The 16,439-nt window shown below is 36.5% G+C and overlaps 1 protein-coding gene and 1 long non-coding RNA gene across 5 annotated transcripts in view; one reads left to right on the top strand and one right to left on the bottom strand.

Annotated features, from left to right (window-relative positions):
• The window catches only part of LOC578929 (SHC-transforming protein 1), a 63,390-nt gene that overhangs the window by 13,136 nt on the left and 33,815 nt on the right, over positions 1-16,439 (top strand). For all 3 annotated transcript variants that reach the window (XM_030977411.1, XM_030977410.1, XM_030977409.1), the window contains exons 4-5: positions 7,557-7,614; positions 13,133-13,252. In XM_030977411.1, the coding sequence (XP_030833271.1) occupies positions 7,557-7,614; positions 13,133-13,252 (178 nt within the window). The remainder of the gene's footprint in view (positions 1-7,556; positions 7,615-13,132; positions 13,253-16,439) is intronic.
• On the bottom strand, positions 1,527-5,956 carry LOC115920776. 2 transcript variants are annotated; one of them, XR_004062542.1, is made up of 5 exons: positions 5,942-5,956; positions 4,988-5,120; positions 4,192-4,501; positions 3,149-3,307; positions 1,527-2,720 (listed from the first exon to the last, which is right to left on the bottom strand). It is a non-coding gene; the product is annotated as an uncharacterized LOC115920776 (long non-coding RNA). The 2 variants fall into 2 exon arrangements; XR_004062543.1 differs by having other exon boundaries at positions 4,988-5,115.

The following is a 16,439-nucleotide window of genomic DNA, read 5'->3' as shown; positions in this document are numbered from 1 at the left end:
CAATTAAGAATCCATTACTTTTTGCTGCAAGTTTTTGCTCGAGTTGAAGAACATGCACTATATGGCCCGAATTCACAACGGAGGTCTGAGGACAGACCCGGTTTGATCAGACCAAGGTTTGTACAAACCTCGGTCTGAGCTCAAACCTGGTTTATTTTCAAACCCATTCCACAAAGGAAGGTTTGTATAAACCTTGGTCTGTAATTCCCAAACCTCCGACCAAGGTTTGTAAAACTAGTCTCAGCCATAGGGTTTCTAACATAATTTTTATGGGCTAGGGTTTAAATGTTAAGAATTGAAAAAACTGTTAAACTAAGCATGCTTAGTACGATCCGGACATCTTAATGAGCAATCTTGAAAAGATGATGGTTAGAACATCTCTGAAATAAACTTTTGAATTGCATTTTCATGAATTAATCGAACCAAACTGGCGCGCCGATGCAGAAAGTGCCCCACGTACTCACATTTGTGTGGTGCTGGTGAAGCACTCAATCTGACCCAGAACAAATTGACATCGGCACCTGGAAACCTTCGTTAGATAAATACATCTAAGGTTGTCAAGGGCTCTTTTAAATTAACTGTAAGAGTCTTATTGTTTTGGGGGTTAAAAATTCTTATCAATAAAATCACCTAATAATAATAATAATAATTATCTCCAGTCGGGCCATGGTCATCATGAACAGCTTCGTCAACGACATTTTAATATGAATTAAGTTTTTATTGTGATTAATATATTAATTCATTTGATTGCAATTGTTAATTACTATAGATCTATATAGTTATTTTGTTAGAATGGTCAATCAATTATTATTTTAACTAGTTCCCCGTTTGTTTCCCCAACTGGCTATTTTTTTCACATCAAAATTGTAACTGGTAAATGATTTCCATATAATATTAATTTTTTTAAAATTCCTCTATGGCCATCTTTTCTTTCTCTCTCCCTCCCTGTCTCTTTCTCTGTCCCCGTCCCTCCTCTCTCTTTCTACCCATTTTTGTTCTCTCTCCCTCCCTTTCTCTCTCTATATATTCTTTTTCTTTCTCCCCCTCTCTCTCTATTCATCTTTCTCTCTCTCTTTCTCTGTCCCCGTCCCTCCTCTCTCTTTCTACCCATTTTTGTTTTCTCTCCCTCCCTTTCTCTCTCTATTCTTTTTCTTTCTCCCCTCTCTCTCTATTCATCTTTCTCTCTCTCCCTCCCTGTCTCTTTCTCTGTCCCCGTCCCTCCTCTCTCTTTCTATACCCATTTTTGTTCTCTCTATCTCCTTTTCTCTCTATTAATTCTTTTTCTTTCTCCCCTCTCTCTCTCTCTATTCATCTTTCTCTCCCTCCCTTTCTCTCTCTATTAATTTTTTTCTTTGTCCCCTCTCTCTCTATTCAACTTTCTCTCTCTCTCTTCTTCTTCTTTTTTGCAATGAAACACATAATGCAAAACCATGCAAACTGCAAACACACACATCTGCAACCCCCCCCCCCCAAAAAAAAAAGGGAGAAAGAGAGAGAGATAATCTGAAACATATCTATTTCAGTTATCTTTGTAAATATATGAAAGCAAGAATATTGTATTTGTATTTTCATGTTTTACATAAATAATTGAGCATACAACACAATAGTAATCTACCGTTTGTTCAAACAATGCAGTTCACATTTGTAAATTTTGTAGCATGCTTATATGAAATATAGCCCACTAGAGGTTAAGAGAGGCTCTGGAAGGCCAATTAAAAGTCTCACTGTAGCGCTATTAGCAGAAAGAAAATCAGAAATACAACAAAATTGGTGACGAAAATTCAAATTTGCACATAAAAGTTTTTTAATTCCGACTTCGCTTAGTACAGTAAATAATATTTGTTCGAATACTCTCCCCTAGCTGACACCCAAATAATTTATATTGACCCACCCCTCAACTTAGTAGCATTGTATACACTGCTACCTATAGTTAAATCGGGTGCATTTAATCTATAGAGAACACTTAATTACAAATACCGTCAGAGTGACAACAAATACTTATCAACTAAACATAACATAAAAAATATTCATAAATAATCAACAGTTCAACACCCAGGTTCTTGATGTAATGCTGCATAACTACGAAGTATTGTGGGAACACCAAGGAGGGGCCGTATTTTGAAATACATTTTGAGGTAATTCCAGTTGCAATCGAGTTAAATCTGTATTTTATAACTTATTACTGTATACATTGAAATTTTTTGTGGAATCCTTAATTAAATAATGTATAGCTCACTAAATAGATAGATAGTGGTGGTTATTTTACTCGACAGCTAAGAAAGCAATAAATGCTTGTTAGTAAGCTCCAGTGTAAGCTGTTTTAGGCTATACTTGTCCAAACCAATGCTATATTTGCACAACGTGAATTTCCCCAATATGGGCAACAGGAAAGCATAAAAATAATTAAGAAGTGTCGACCTTCTCTCTTAGATTGATGAGGCATGGAACGTCCTCATCCTTGCATTTAATAAATATGCGCTCAATCTCACATCTCCCTTTTTTGTGTGGGAAGTGTTAAAGCCCCACTGTACTACTTGTAGCTACTTGCTCCCTCTATATAGAAAACCTCCCCAATCTGTGCCTGTTAATCCCCCATGATCCTCTTTTTCTTATGTTAATGGAGAACTGAATTGATGAGATAGCCTCCCGTCAGTGACCTCCTTTGGTCAACCCTCTGAATGAAGAAATGGCTTTTGATGAGGCAGGGAAGGCATGGATACCTGCAAAATTGAATGGACAAAATAAACAATATCATAAACAATATTCTTAATTTCAACTTGTTCATTTTTTTTCTTGGAGGGGGGCGGGGAGGGGGGGGGGGGGTAATACTATAGAAAGGATACAATGTATTGTACACATAATCAGGAATTATTCAATCCTGTGTCACTAATACAAAAACTATGAGGTTCCACTTGACAACAAACTAATCAAATTGCATCCAGATATCAAAAACATTAATTGTGATTTGTGAACTGAAATTTAAAAGCACATGAGCTCGTTTGAATTAATTACTTAATGCGAGTTGTTACTATATTACCAAATGAACATTCCTAACATGTCACATGTTGGCCAAATACAAAAAAGGAAACAAGATTGATTCAGAAAAAGAATAAACAAATGTTTTCATATAAAGAAATAATCTACCTACCCTATAGTCTATCTCCAAGAATCAACTGTTATTCATATGCCCTAGCATGAAGCTGTCAATTCAGTGCACACTCAGAAAAGATCCTGGCATCGTGGCTGCTACCAGTCCAGGCCACCTTGCAACGATACTAGTTATTTTCCCAGCATAATCACAGACAACCTGTCAGCATGAAATAACATGTTGGCATTCATTAGTTATGAAAACTCACTCATTTCACACTTCAGATAGGCCGTGAAATGTATAAATTTCACTTGTTATTTATGGTAATTAATGCAAATGCAGTTGAATATGTGATAATTGCTTTCCAATATCTATTTATACAACAAAAATTGGAAGAAAATGCTAATTACCCTATATTTATTGACTGATGAAGTATTTCTTCATTTTTAACTCATGTTTTCATTGTTTATCTTGTAACAATGTAAACAAAAATAATCTCACTTTTAACAAAACATTTCGAGCCTAAAACAACAAATGCTTTGTGTGTGGGGGGGGGGGGGGGGAGGGGGTACCCACTCTCGCATATTTTTATTGGAAATGAACCTGTTTGTTTTTCTATAGTTTAAAATATATAGTGGTAATTGCCATTGATCAATTTTATACATGCTTCTCTTTGTTGTTTTTTCTTTCATTGATCAATGGCAAAAACAGTGGCCCAAATGCCATGGCCATCAACAAAATATCAGAAATCTAGAGGTCATATCCGAATTGCCAATAGAAGGATGGAATAAGTTTTGATTTTTCAAATTTCCCTTTCGTTAAAAAAATATTTACGAGTGTTAGGATTTTTAAGTTTAACTATCCATTGGATATTCTTAACTGTGTACAAAGGCAGTGAAATGAGTACCTGTACGCGAATATTACTTTAATATCCATTTGGCCACTAGAAATCTTGCATTGGTCACCAATGAATTAGCATGGATTTACAACACACAAGACTGGAGAGTGTATATATCTAATGTGAAAATTTTGCAAGGTACAAAAAAAAGGTCTAAAGGGAAAGCAGTGCTGGATCCAGTCATGATGTATTCATTTATTCTCACCTGAACATCGATGGAGTACCTGTTCTTCCTATTGAAGTAGTACCTGGCTCTTGCCCCACCAGGGCTCCTGATGTAAACATGTGTCCCATCAACAGCAACTCCTGGAAATCTGCAGTACTGGAAAAACTGCTTCTGAATAGTATAGTCACTTTTTGCCTTGTTGTAACTTGTACTTGTAGGAAACTTCATGACTTGTCCCTTTCTTCTGACAACAGCTTCGGAAACATCCCTCACTACTCTCCATTCGGCAAACAGATGAATATGACACGGCATGCCGCCTCCTCATGGTGCATCCTTTAGATCGAATTACCTTTTTAAAAAAATTAAAAAAACAAGCATTCAAATAAATCATTTTTTTGCTGGTTTATGCTATTATATTTTTACATCCCCAACTGTCACTGTCACTTAAAAAAAAAAAAAAAATCCTGATTTCTAGATGTGGTGTGAATCAATTTAACGTAAAAGACAAAATTGTCTATGCCTTTTCTAATCTCCTTCACGGCTTCACCTTTTGTGAAATTTAAGCAACAAATCACAAACTTGTTTCCAACACATAATCTGAATAATTTCCTCATAGGGCTTGCACGGTCGTAGGCAGACCAGCGGAGCGGGGCAAACGAACAGTGAATTTAGGCGGTCAACATGAATTGAAATATTTCTGGATTTTAATAACGACACTAGGGTGTTGGATTTTACAACAAAAGCCCTTTTTTTATAGCTCTGTTAACAATATTCATCAAGTAGTTTGGCCATGTTTTCGCCAACTTTCCCAATAAAGAATTTGAATTCAAAGTACCTCAATCTAAAACAAAAGGCTCATCATCCAGCGGGTTTTCCCAATCTCAGAGGCCTCTGCCCAGTTGTGCTGCTATATGTTGCTCCAGCTCCTCCTCCAATATGCTGAATCAGCTGCATTTCTACCATCTTTACTAGAGTGAAGATAAAATGAAATAAATGTTTAAACAATGTTTTTAAAATAAAGAAATGTTACTTGTGCTTGTGACTTTGTGGGTGATCCTGGCTCTGGAGACTAAGCCAGTTAATTAAGACAATTAGAACCAGATCTAAATTTAATAAAAGCTTTGCTTGTCATGACTCATAGATCTAAACAGAAATAACCGTCTGATATGGGTCATTTCTTTAATAAAGATAATAAAACTGACATTTGTTGACATTCTATAATCGGAGGTCTTGTATGGAGCCAGACGTAGTCTCAGTGAACAACTGGCAATATAGAGAGACTGAAGCTTTTGGTCTATGCTTGTCAGTGTGATTCATTTTGGGGAACATTGGCATTGCTGATGCCACTTCTATTTATTTAGGTACCAGTGTCCAAGTCAAGTGATGGACATCATTGCCAGGCCTAAGCTAGAGCCTGGTATTATTATCATTATCATGAATTTGTAATACTAGTGTAGGTCTAGGCCTAGTCTAATTGGCATGTGTCATGGCATTGCTGACAACAAGACAAAATTAAACATGACAGTCATACTCAGATATCTACTGTAGGCCCGGCCCGGCTAGGCCCAACTCCAGCCCAGGGTCAGAGGGTGCGAGCTCCGCCGCCGCCTTGGGCGTTGGACTCGAGCTCCCTCAGACTCAGTCCCTGAACTCTGAAATTGAGAGGCCGTCGGATATGAAAACACCGAACATTTCATGGAAAATGGAAAGTTATAAAGCATATCAAATAGTGAAATGTCAGTAACGTGAAGAGTATGAATTCGACTACATGTACAGGTTTTATACTTACGATTTTAAGGAAAGGATCGAGAGATTGAGAGATATTAATTGCACTAAAATCGGGCTGACCAGATACTATCGCAGATTGTTTTGGCGGTGAATTATTTGGATGAAATCAATCGAGCATAAATTATCTCCACCCAGTGCTGCATCCTGATTGGTTGATAGCTCTCAAACCAGGTTTGAGAAATTACAAACCTCCTATCTGAGCAGTCTGTAAATTTCGGGTCTGATGACGTACATAAACCTGGTCTGAAGACAAACCTTGCTTTGTGAAATGTAATTTCAGACCAAGGTCTGAACTCAAACCTGAAACGCGTCATATGACGTACGAAAACCTTGGTCTGAGCTCAAACCTCCTTTGTGAAATGCATTTCAGACCAAGGTCTGAACTCAAACCTGAAACGCGTCATATGACGCACATAAACCTTGGTCTGAGCTCAAACCTTGCTTTGTGAATTCGGGCCTATGAGTTTTAATTGAATTTCGTAGATTCAAATTGAAATTTCTCAAATATTGAGACTGGTTGTCCGGTCCGACAACCTCCGCTAATGGCTTAAGTGCTAGAATTTTGCTTTTTAATTGGCTTTTGCACTTGGTTCTGCATACAATGTATGTGACACGTATCCTCAGCTGAGCACCACATCTTGTCTGTGACAGGATCCTGAACGTACCTGTACTATTGTTTGTTGAAAGATTCAATTATCCGCTCAGGAAAACAAGCAATTGTGGTTTCTCCAAGCCAATTATTTGATGAGGAAGGGATGAGTATCTGCCTATTAAATGAATAGGCACTTGTAAATTGCAAAGAAAAGAAATGAGTGAATTTCTTGACAGTCTGTGCAAGGACGTACTGCAGTCTACAATGAACTGAGCACTAATAATAATATTGGGTTCTTGTATAGCGCCCATGTCTGGCATATTTGACACTCCTGGCGCTCCTGATTATTACCAATTACAAAATACATATGTATGGAACTGATAGGAAGGAGTCTGCGAATATTGGATTCTAAGACTAAGGCCCGTATTCTATTAAATTTAAATTCTATGCTTGGCGTCATTTTTTGTCCAATAATTTGGTCAATAATTGGGTTAAAGAAAGGACGTTAGTCTGGGGTGTAAATTTTACTTTGTTAAACATGATTTTAGATCAGAGACTGGGTTTAACTGAATTAGTAGAACTGTAGAGTACGGACCTAAATGTTTTGGCTTGATCCATATCACATGATCAAAAAGACTGGTCTGCAGGGCTTAAATGTACATATTATGTACATGTCTGTTCAATTGATTGTTTCTGAAAAAATGGCTTATGAGATTGAGAGAATCTTCAGCAATTGTTGGTGATAAACAATCCTAAAAAATAAATAACAAATAAATGAACAACCTGTAAATATTCATAAAATTGTATGTATGTAATACTAATATGCAGGGAAATGTATGACAAAGAGAACTGGGGCAGCATTTCACAACCCCCCCCCCCCCAAAAAAAAAAGACAAACAAACAAAACATGTAAGTTAGAGTAATGCGTTGCGCCTGTGACTTCTAAAATTGCTGATTTTTTATTGTAAGACTGTGCCTAAAGAAACCATGTTATTCTTCTTCTTCTTGTTTTATGTCTTTACAGAGAAGCTATCTTCAGAATATGTGACGCAGCAGGATTCAAGTATACAAGAAAGAAAAAGGTAGGATCAAGAAAGATTTATTATTGTCTTTAATGTAGGTTTGATTAATACTTCAAGTAAAGTCCACTAAAGGTAATCTTGAGTTTTTATGGAAAACAAATTCTCACAGAATCATAGAATTAGAGTTATATTGCATTGCCAATGATATCTGTTGAACGATTGTGGCATGAGTTAATGTACATGTAGTGCAGTAAGGAGAGATTAAGGAAGGTGAGGAGAGATTTACATGTAGGCCTATTAAAGGTAAAGACCAGTATTGGAAACGCCCCAATTTCAAAAAATGAAATGGAAGCTCTTATTACCAATCATGTGAAAGAATATGTTTTGACTAATACATTATGATAAAATTTTTGCCGGGAAACCGCCTACTAATTGATATATTTGGTAAATTAGTTTATCTATTGGTATGTGAGAGATAAACGCATGTGTCGCGCACGTGTGCGTATAGTCCCATATACATCTTTCTGTGTACAGTGCTTGTAACTTTACCAAGACTGGGCCAAATTTCTTATCATTTTGATGATTCCAGAACCTTGCAGTACACACCAATACTTAAATGCTAGATGATCAACCTTTTCTGATCGATTCCACAACGTTTCTTTCACAATGCAATCGCATGACCATAACTGGTCTTTATCTTTAATGTCCGATGAGGGTCAAGTTGATACACTGTATACAATTATTTTGTATACATGATTGATTATATCAATCAGTGCACTAACTTCATGGAAACTAAACGGTTAAATGCACCTGTAAAACCTCAACAGTGATTAATTCAATTGCTTTGTCTAAAGCATTTGATTGTTTTTATATGGTATAATAGTATTTTATCAAGTGCTTTAATAGCGAAAGTGAAACTATCGCCTACTTGACTTGAGAGTGTAAGATAGTTTGCCTTCCAGGCCATTATGATTGATCTTTTTTTATCATAAAAAAATTAAGTTGTTACAATTGTAGGCTTATTATTTAATTGTTTAACACAGGAGTGAACTTGAATCAATAATAATAATAATAAACATAAATTAGTCTGTCTGAGACCACCTTGAGGATATATTGACCATGTTGGCCAAATATAGATTTCATGACCGTGTATTGTACTTGTACTGACCTCTGATGGAGACTATAGTGTACATGTAGAAAGTTTACAGGGTTTATGGCAAGCTACGTGTTATCTCAAATAATAGCATGCAGTAGGCTTCCTGCTAGGACGGGCAAACCGGCATCAAATTCCTTTCATACCTGTCACTCCATGATGGTTTTGCTTTCTGGATAGTGACTAAAACTTACTGTACCACTTTAGATGTTTAAAGGTACTGTTAATAGTTTAAAGGTACTGTTAACTTTAAGAGGTATTCACCTACTTCATAAAAACTCTGCAATACTGGTATGCAGAATGCACAGGTGTAGCTTAATTGATACTTGGGAGTTGGGGGAACAAACAAAAAAGGGAAATTTCAACCTAAGTTCATTATTATTGTTGAAAAGGAGAAATTATAAATGTAAAGTGCTTCAATAGAAATATATTTAGTTATTAAACAAATATAACAATTTATAAAAAAGTCACCCTCGCAAAATCTCATACCGGTATTCAGTCTGAAAAACTACAAAAGAGCCCCTCTGACTCCCAAATAGAAAGTAAGAAAATGATTAAAAACAAAAAAATGTGCAATATAAATTTGTAAGGGCAATGTCAGAGTTTGCATGGATGATCCAAGGGTGTCGTACTCCTCTCTGACGGGCAAAGTGAGAGCTGGGGTTACCGGTAGTTTCTATCTGCGACCATTTTAAGCGTGTATCACGATAGCCTCACTGGGACTAATGAATGAAACTTGATATTAATAACAGCCTGACTTTATCCCTGCAAACAGTCTCCTGCTTTAGCATCTGCCAAAAGTAATAGGGTTCAAATCCACTGAATGGTAGTTTTGAGTATGATTTGCAAAATTTGATATTCTGAAAGTTTGAACTTTAGTTCAATTGTATTGCTGTGTATAATGTACCTGTACCTAAAAGAATTAAAGCTACAAATTGCCCCTTGTAAAGTCAGATGGTGCTGGCCCATTATTAATTTCTTTCTAACTTATTAGATTCTTTAAGTGTCAGAAAAAGAATGAAAAAAACAACAACAACATGTTTTAACCTTGTAAGCAAACCATCTGAGAATCAGACTTCAGATATTAAACAAGTCACTACTTCCTCAAGGGGGTGATATGGCACAGCTTGTTTATGAGACAAGGGATTTGTTTGTTGTTGTTTTTTTAATAATTTTTAAAAATTTGTTTGTTTGTTGTTGTTGTTGTTGTTGTTGTTGTTGTTGTTGTTGTTTTTTTTTGGGGGGGGGGTGGGGTCCTCGTAGAACCCTACATGTACATGGAAATGGATCCTGCTTTTCTATAGTCTTGTACAGCCCTTTCAGCTCATACCCTTTATTAGTATCCATTGACCTAGATTAAAATTATGTAATACAGGGTCTTCGTTACAGGAGCTTTAGCTAGATGCATGAGAACATTGAACATGTAGTCTTGATTACAGACCTACAAGTACCAAGTACCAGTTGTCTGACTGCATGTGCAGTCTCCCAAGATCTTGTAAAGTTCTGCTATGGTGCTACCCCAGCAGTGAGTAATCCTCTCAAACCACATTCACCATCTCCATTATGAGCTGACAAACTTACTTATGTACATGTGCACTCAGGTATCGCTTGAATGACAAAGTGAAGGTCATTGTCAAACAGTCCCTGCTGTTCCCATGGCAACAGACAAAAATATATATCCTTCCCCTAGCTGCTGGATCTAGGTACGCAGTGTCTGTCGTGATGTACTAAACTCAAGAAGCTTAGAGATGCATAAGTTTTTCACTTTCATTGAAAGTTTACCCACATTTTCAAAGCTTTATCTTATCTGGAACTATTGGGCTCGTGAATTGTCTCAAGTTTTTAAGCTTCATCAATACTATTTTTACACAAGCACATATAGGCAGTGGCAGGGGGGGGGGCAGGGGGCTCGGGCCCCAACCCCTGGGAAACAAAGGAAATGAAAAAAACACCTTTAAAATATTGCTCACTCTCCCCCCCCCCCCACTCCCCCCCCCCTCCCCCTCCCCCTGTTGAGCAAAAAAATAAAATAGTGCTCACTACCCCCACAGAATCTCAACAAGCACATGCTCTTAACTACTGCCCAGGGATTTGACTGAGAGTGTAATTTTGAAATGGGCACATATTCAGCTGTGAAACATGTACAGTGGACATTTTATTTTTGCATCCCCCTTAGGCGAGGCGTCAAAAATAAATATACCAGCCAGCGGCAGCTAACTGCACTTGTGCGTCCTGGCTGCATTTTTAAAATTAGCTCAGCCGGCTACCGCTGGCGGTAGGACCCTCAATTAACTCATGATGTCATCATAATGGTCTCCGAACAAAAGCATGCGCCGGCTGCCGCCTTTCGAATGGAAACCGAGCCTCAGATCCCAGCCTGGCGCAAGCCGGCTGGGCTAATAAGTGAAAAATAATTGCCCCAGCCAGGCTTCGGCCGTAATTGCAGCCTCGATGCGCCAATACGTGAGGCGGCAGCCTGCTGTTATCGATATTTTTGACGCCTCGCCTTAATATTAACAAAAAACAACAACATTTTTACAAATTCTAAATCTATAGTGTACTCTCTCTTTAGCCTAGGTCTGTACATGTATGTTCCACTCTCTCCCCAAAATAAATGGAAAGCCTATAATGTCTGCTGATAGATAGACGAGTATTATTCATTTAGCGCTGAGTTTAGTATGAGTGTACATGTATGATATATTTGATTTGATTTGATTTATTTATTTCTGTTTGATTTTCTTTTTCTTTTGCATTTTTACAAATATATAACAAACAAATATTGCAAATTTACACATGACAAAAGAATATATGTAGAATAAAGTAAGGCTGGGTGTAACTAATCGAGAACATCAAACAGGAGGGTTGACAAAATGAGCAAAGCTTGATAGTATGACTACCCTCAAAGGATACATAATAATAAAAATATGGAGGAACAAAATATTGGTAAAAGAGGGAAAATACAGAAAAAAGAAGAGAAAAGAAAGAGGAGATGCACATCAATATTCACAGACTTATGTGGTAGTTGGATTTCAAATTGATATATAAAGATTTTAAAAAAGAAAAGAAAATGCAAATTTGAATACATATATTTCCATTTGTTTCTTGCAAAAATGAATACTAGTAATAACCATTATTCAATGGTCAAGAGATCTCCATTTACAGATGAAATACCTGTAAATGGATAAATGTCATTTTTCTTATGGGACACATTGCATGGAAATTCCCTAGTAGTTATAACATTTTGATGAATAATTAAAATGAACACAGATTCTTATCAGATGCCAAATACACTGTAGTGGTGTCCGGAAGGAAAAGGCAAACTATCAAGGAAATGAATTACATTTACTTCTTGGTAAACACGTAGAACAAGGACATGTATGCTCCCTATGAATACCAAGCTGGTATCTCTTTGGTTGTACATGTAGCACATGATTGAAATATTGTTTGTATTCACTGCATTTCAAGGTGAATTATTTCTGATTACAATACAATCCATGGTTGTTGGACATTTGTGTACTTGTGCCTACTTCAATGACGTGTACACAGCAGTTATTTCCAGTGCCCCACTTCCTCTTTTATAGTACATACGTATCAGGGCTTTCACTCCATTCTAAACCCATTACCTATCAGAGTTGGGTGGTTATTGTACAAAATAGACCTATGGGAAAATGACAATTTAGTAGTCAATGGGTTCACGTTTTTGTGAGGAAGCTTCAAAAAAGTTACTATAAACTAATGGTACAATTATAGCCTTAACGGTTTGTTTTAAAGGCCCACTGCACTACTTGTAGCTACTTGCGCCCTCTATATAACAAACAATGCCTAATCGGTGACCATTGGTCCCCCATGATCCTCTTTTTCTTATGTTAAATGAGAGCTGAGTTGATGAGATAACCACCTGTCCAGTGACCTTGTAGGGTGGTCTAATCCCTCCTGTAAACTATGGCAGATAAGCTTTAAGCTACAATGTGTAATTGTCAAGGCATTGATCTTGCTACCCACTCTTTACCCAGGAGAGAAATGGGGACCTGGTAGGAGAAGATGCCCTCAGCCCTTGTAAATGAATGTGTCCGTACATGTATTGTACTTCATTGAATGGAGATGGTGCACACATTGTGTGTGTGTGTGTGTGGGGGGGAGGGGGGTTCAAGGAGGGGGTTCAAGGAGCAGGATAAAGATTTTCTGTACTCGCTCAATAATCATGAAGGTAATCCCTAATCCCTACCATTATTTTCATTTTCATATTTTGATAAGGGTTCAAATGGATAAACACTTAAGTATCCAGTCCTGTATTTGAAAGGTTGGATACCAAAAGCATGTGCACATTTAATGTTGCATCTTGTTTTTGTTATTCACTTCATTAAAAAAAAAACTGTATGTTATGACTTTCTCCCATCTTTTCTCACATCGTTTTTCTCTTACCAGGCAAGCAAGACAATCTGTAAGATTATAGGAGAGAACCCCAACATTCTATTTGGAGGTGCTAATGTCAACCTCACAATATCTACAGCCAGCATTAACATCAGAATAAAAGAAACCGGCAAGGTAAATTGCTAATTACGCTGTACATATTTGTCATGCTATCTCAAGGTGCAAATGTGCTTTGTGCTTTTTTGGTGTATGTGATTTTCATCAATTTTGGTAAAGAAGTTTGTTTTTATGTAGCTGGTCCAAAGAGCCCATCTGCTGCTTGATGAATACATGTATATCGGAATAATATTTAAAAAATCTTGCTTCTCATAATGCAATTAGTCTCTTAAATTTTAAAACGATTGCAGAAACTTCAAAAATCGACCTAAGGCAATTTCATTAGCCGTGTCCATCGCCCACATGTATTATGGGGAAACATGACAATGACACGTTGGTGTACCGTGTAACCATGAATTCTGTAGGCAATGCATTTTAGTTAGAAATCAACCTCTAATTCTTGGAAGTCATTGTGATCGTGTTTTCATCAAATGTTATCAATGCAATACACAAGTAGGTAAATTGTCAACACAAAAGACTAATGTGAATTACAATGTATGTGGCGTTCATTTCCTAAGCATTTTATCTAATTTGAAGGAATGCATATTTTTTTACTTATTTGAATTATTTCTATTCTTTCCATATGTCTTTCAAATGATTTGTATCAATATTTGTTATAATTATTATGCCTATGTTTTGTCTTAAAGCAGAATATTCATGTACCATGTATAAAACAGGGAATAATTTTCCTCAAATTTTTTGATTAGCAATTTCAGCCGATGGATAAATATTTCAAATGCAATTCTGTACATTTCTATGGAAGAAAACTGCTACACAAAAGATATTTTGTATAACAGTCATGCAAAAATGCATAGCAAATTGCGATGCGATACCAGGAAAATTATTCCCTGTAAAATGAAGTTGTCTAACAAATACAAACAATGCAATAGACATTTTATTTCAAACACCAGCTCATTTATATATTCCAACCCATGTATTTCGCAACTGCCGTACGTGTATCTTATGAATGCACACGCACCCACTGTAAGTCTAATTCATTTGCAAGATAGCATTGATGTAATGAGAAGTCAGTTGCTTATTGGAGAGCCATTGGAAGGGGAGATAATGACATCCACAGATGTGTTTATAATGATGTAAATTGAGTTCCGAGATAGATGGATGACAGTCGTCTCGATTACAAAACATGGCTGGAGTTTCATTTCCAAGTTTATGGTGAAGCTCTGTTCATACATGGGTGTTAGCCACATCAAAAAATAAAGAAGAAGAGAACTGTTCATACATAATGTGAATGGGAAGTGGGGAGGAAATCAGTAGCTTTACTGTGAAGTGTGAATAACTACATCGCTTGCCAAGAGTCAGAAGGGCAGTATTTAAACTATAGCACTTTATATAGAGTTAACACCTTTCTATCTCTTAGCCGAATAAATATGTACATATTAAGCATACGTACAATACATACATACAAATACACATGTTCATACATACATACATGTGCATGTATGTATTTGTATACTTGGACCTACATACATGTATGTATGTATGTGTACAATGTATTATAAGCTGCAGAAATTCAAGGTGCCCTTACCGGGTATTTTTAAAAAAATTTAAATTAATTTTTGTTTGTTTTTGTGTGTGTGTTTGTTTGGGAGGGGGGGGGGAGGGGGTTCCTGCGCCATATGCATACATGCCAGCTGTTCAGATTAAAGAGGAACATTCCTCTTTTTGGGAGAAGATAATTATCATTTTAATGCAGGTGTTCCTCTTCCTGTACAAATTTGTCTGTAGTATTGAATAGGAGAGTTAGGATTGTTCCTCTTTTTTTTGAAAATAGCATAATTTGTACAGATTTCTGATTTTCAAATGTTGGCATGTAAGCATATGTGAACAGGGCATGATGGATGTATGCATTAAACTCCTTTGGAGATGAAATAACCCTTACCTTGACCAGTGAATAAGACATCCTATCTTGACCTTAGTCTACTTGACCCCCTTACTACAATGTACATGTAGGCTATCTATCACAACTTGATATTTCATATGATCAGCCATTTAGGCCTGTACCCTATACTTTAATACAGATGTAGTTATAAACTTGTAATGGTACTAATTATGAGCAGAAATAATCTGCTTCTCTGATTTTTGACTGCTTTCTTTTAAAGTAGTTTACTATTCCGGTTATATTTCCCTTTAAAGGCCCACTGCACTACTGGTAGCTACTTGCGCCCTCTATATAACAAACAATGCCTAATCGGTGACCATTGGTCCCCCATGATCCTCTTTTTCTTATGTTAACTGAGAGCTGAGTTGATGAGATAACCACCTGTCCAGTGACCTTGTAGAGCGGTTTAATCCCTCCTGTAAACTACGGCAGATAAGCTTTAAACCTGATAAATTGGCCTAGACTGTATGCCTTTTTACTATTGAATGTTTTAGGGGGGGGGATAGGGTAGATTCTATTGATTTTAGGGAAACAATGTAAATTATATGTATTGGGAATTTTAACTGGAGAACAAAGTGCATTTCATTTTCATTTTCATTTTCATTTTCATTTTCATTTTCATTTTCATTTTCATTTTCATTTTCATTTTCATTTTCATCTTCATTTTCATTTTCCTGTTTTTATGGCGCACTACAATCATTGTGCCATCTTTATTCAGGGATGTCCTGATCATTGGTGTGTGATCTCCAGCTCAATGCAGTTGTGATTAACTCTGGTTTCAGTACAAAGAAATGGGTTCAAGGCCATTAATACAGTATATCAAAACTTAAAGCCCCTTGTCAGAGATATACAAATAAGAAATTCAAATTCTAGATGGACATATCACAAAGGCCTATATTTTTCTATTAAAATTCATGGATTCAGAGCTTTAGGCTTTTGTTCAAATTGGTTTGAACAAATAGAGTTCCTTTTAAACCTGGTAAATTGGCTTAGTTTAATTGTATGCCCTTTTACTCTTGAATGTTTTTTTTTTTTTTTTTTGGGGGGGGGGGGGGTAATACTGAAGATTCAATTGATTTTTGATAGGGAAACAGTGCAAATTATACTGTTTGGAAGAGGAATTTTAACTGGAGAACAAACTGCACTTCATTTTTATTTTCATTTTTTGTTATGGTGCACTGCATTCATTGTGCTATAGCATACAAAACATGGATACATTTTGTGGATGACAAAATAATAATGATACATGTACATGAAATTGATTTTTGTTCGATTATGGCTTGTTCATCTCCTTAAATTATGTAG

The sequence above is a fragment of the Strongylocentrotus purpuratus genome, unplaced genomic scaffold (genome assembly GCF_000002235.5).
Source record: "Strongylocentrotus purpuratus isolate Spur 01 unplaced genomic scaffold, Spur_5.0 spur5_scaffold_9, whole genome shotgun sequence".
Taxonomy (NCBI): domain Eukaryota; kingdom Metazoa; phylum Echinodermata; class Echinoidea; order Camarodonta; family Strongylocentrotidae; genus Strongylocentrotus; species Strongylocentrotus purpuratus.
Note: the sequence above shows the minus strand (reverse complement) of the source record. Positions and strands in the feature narration are given on the sequence as shown.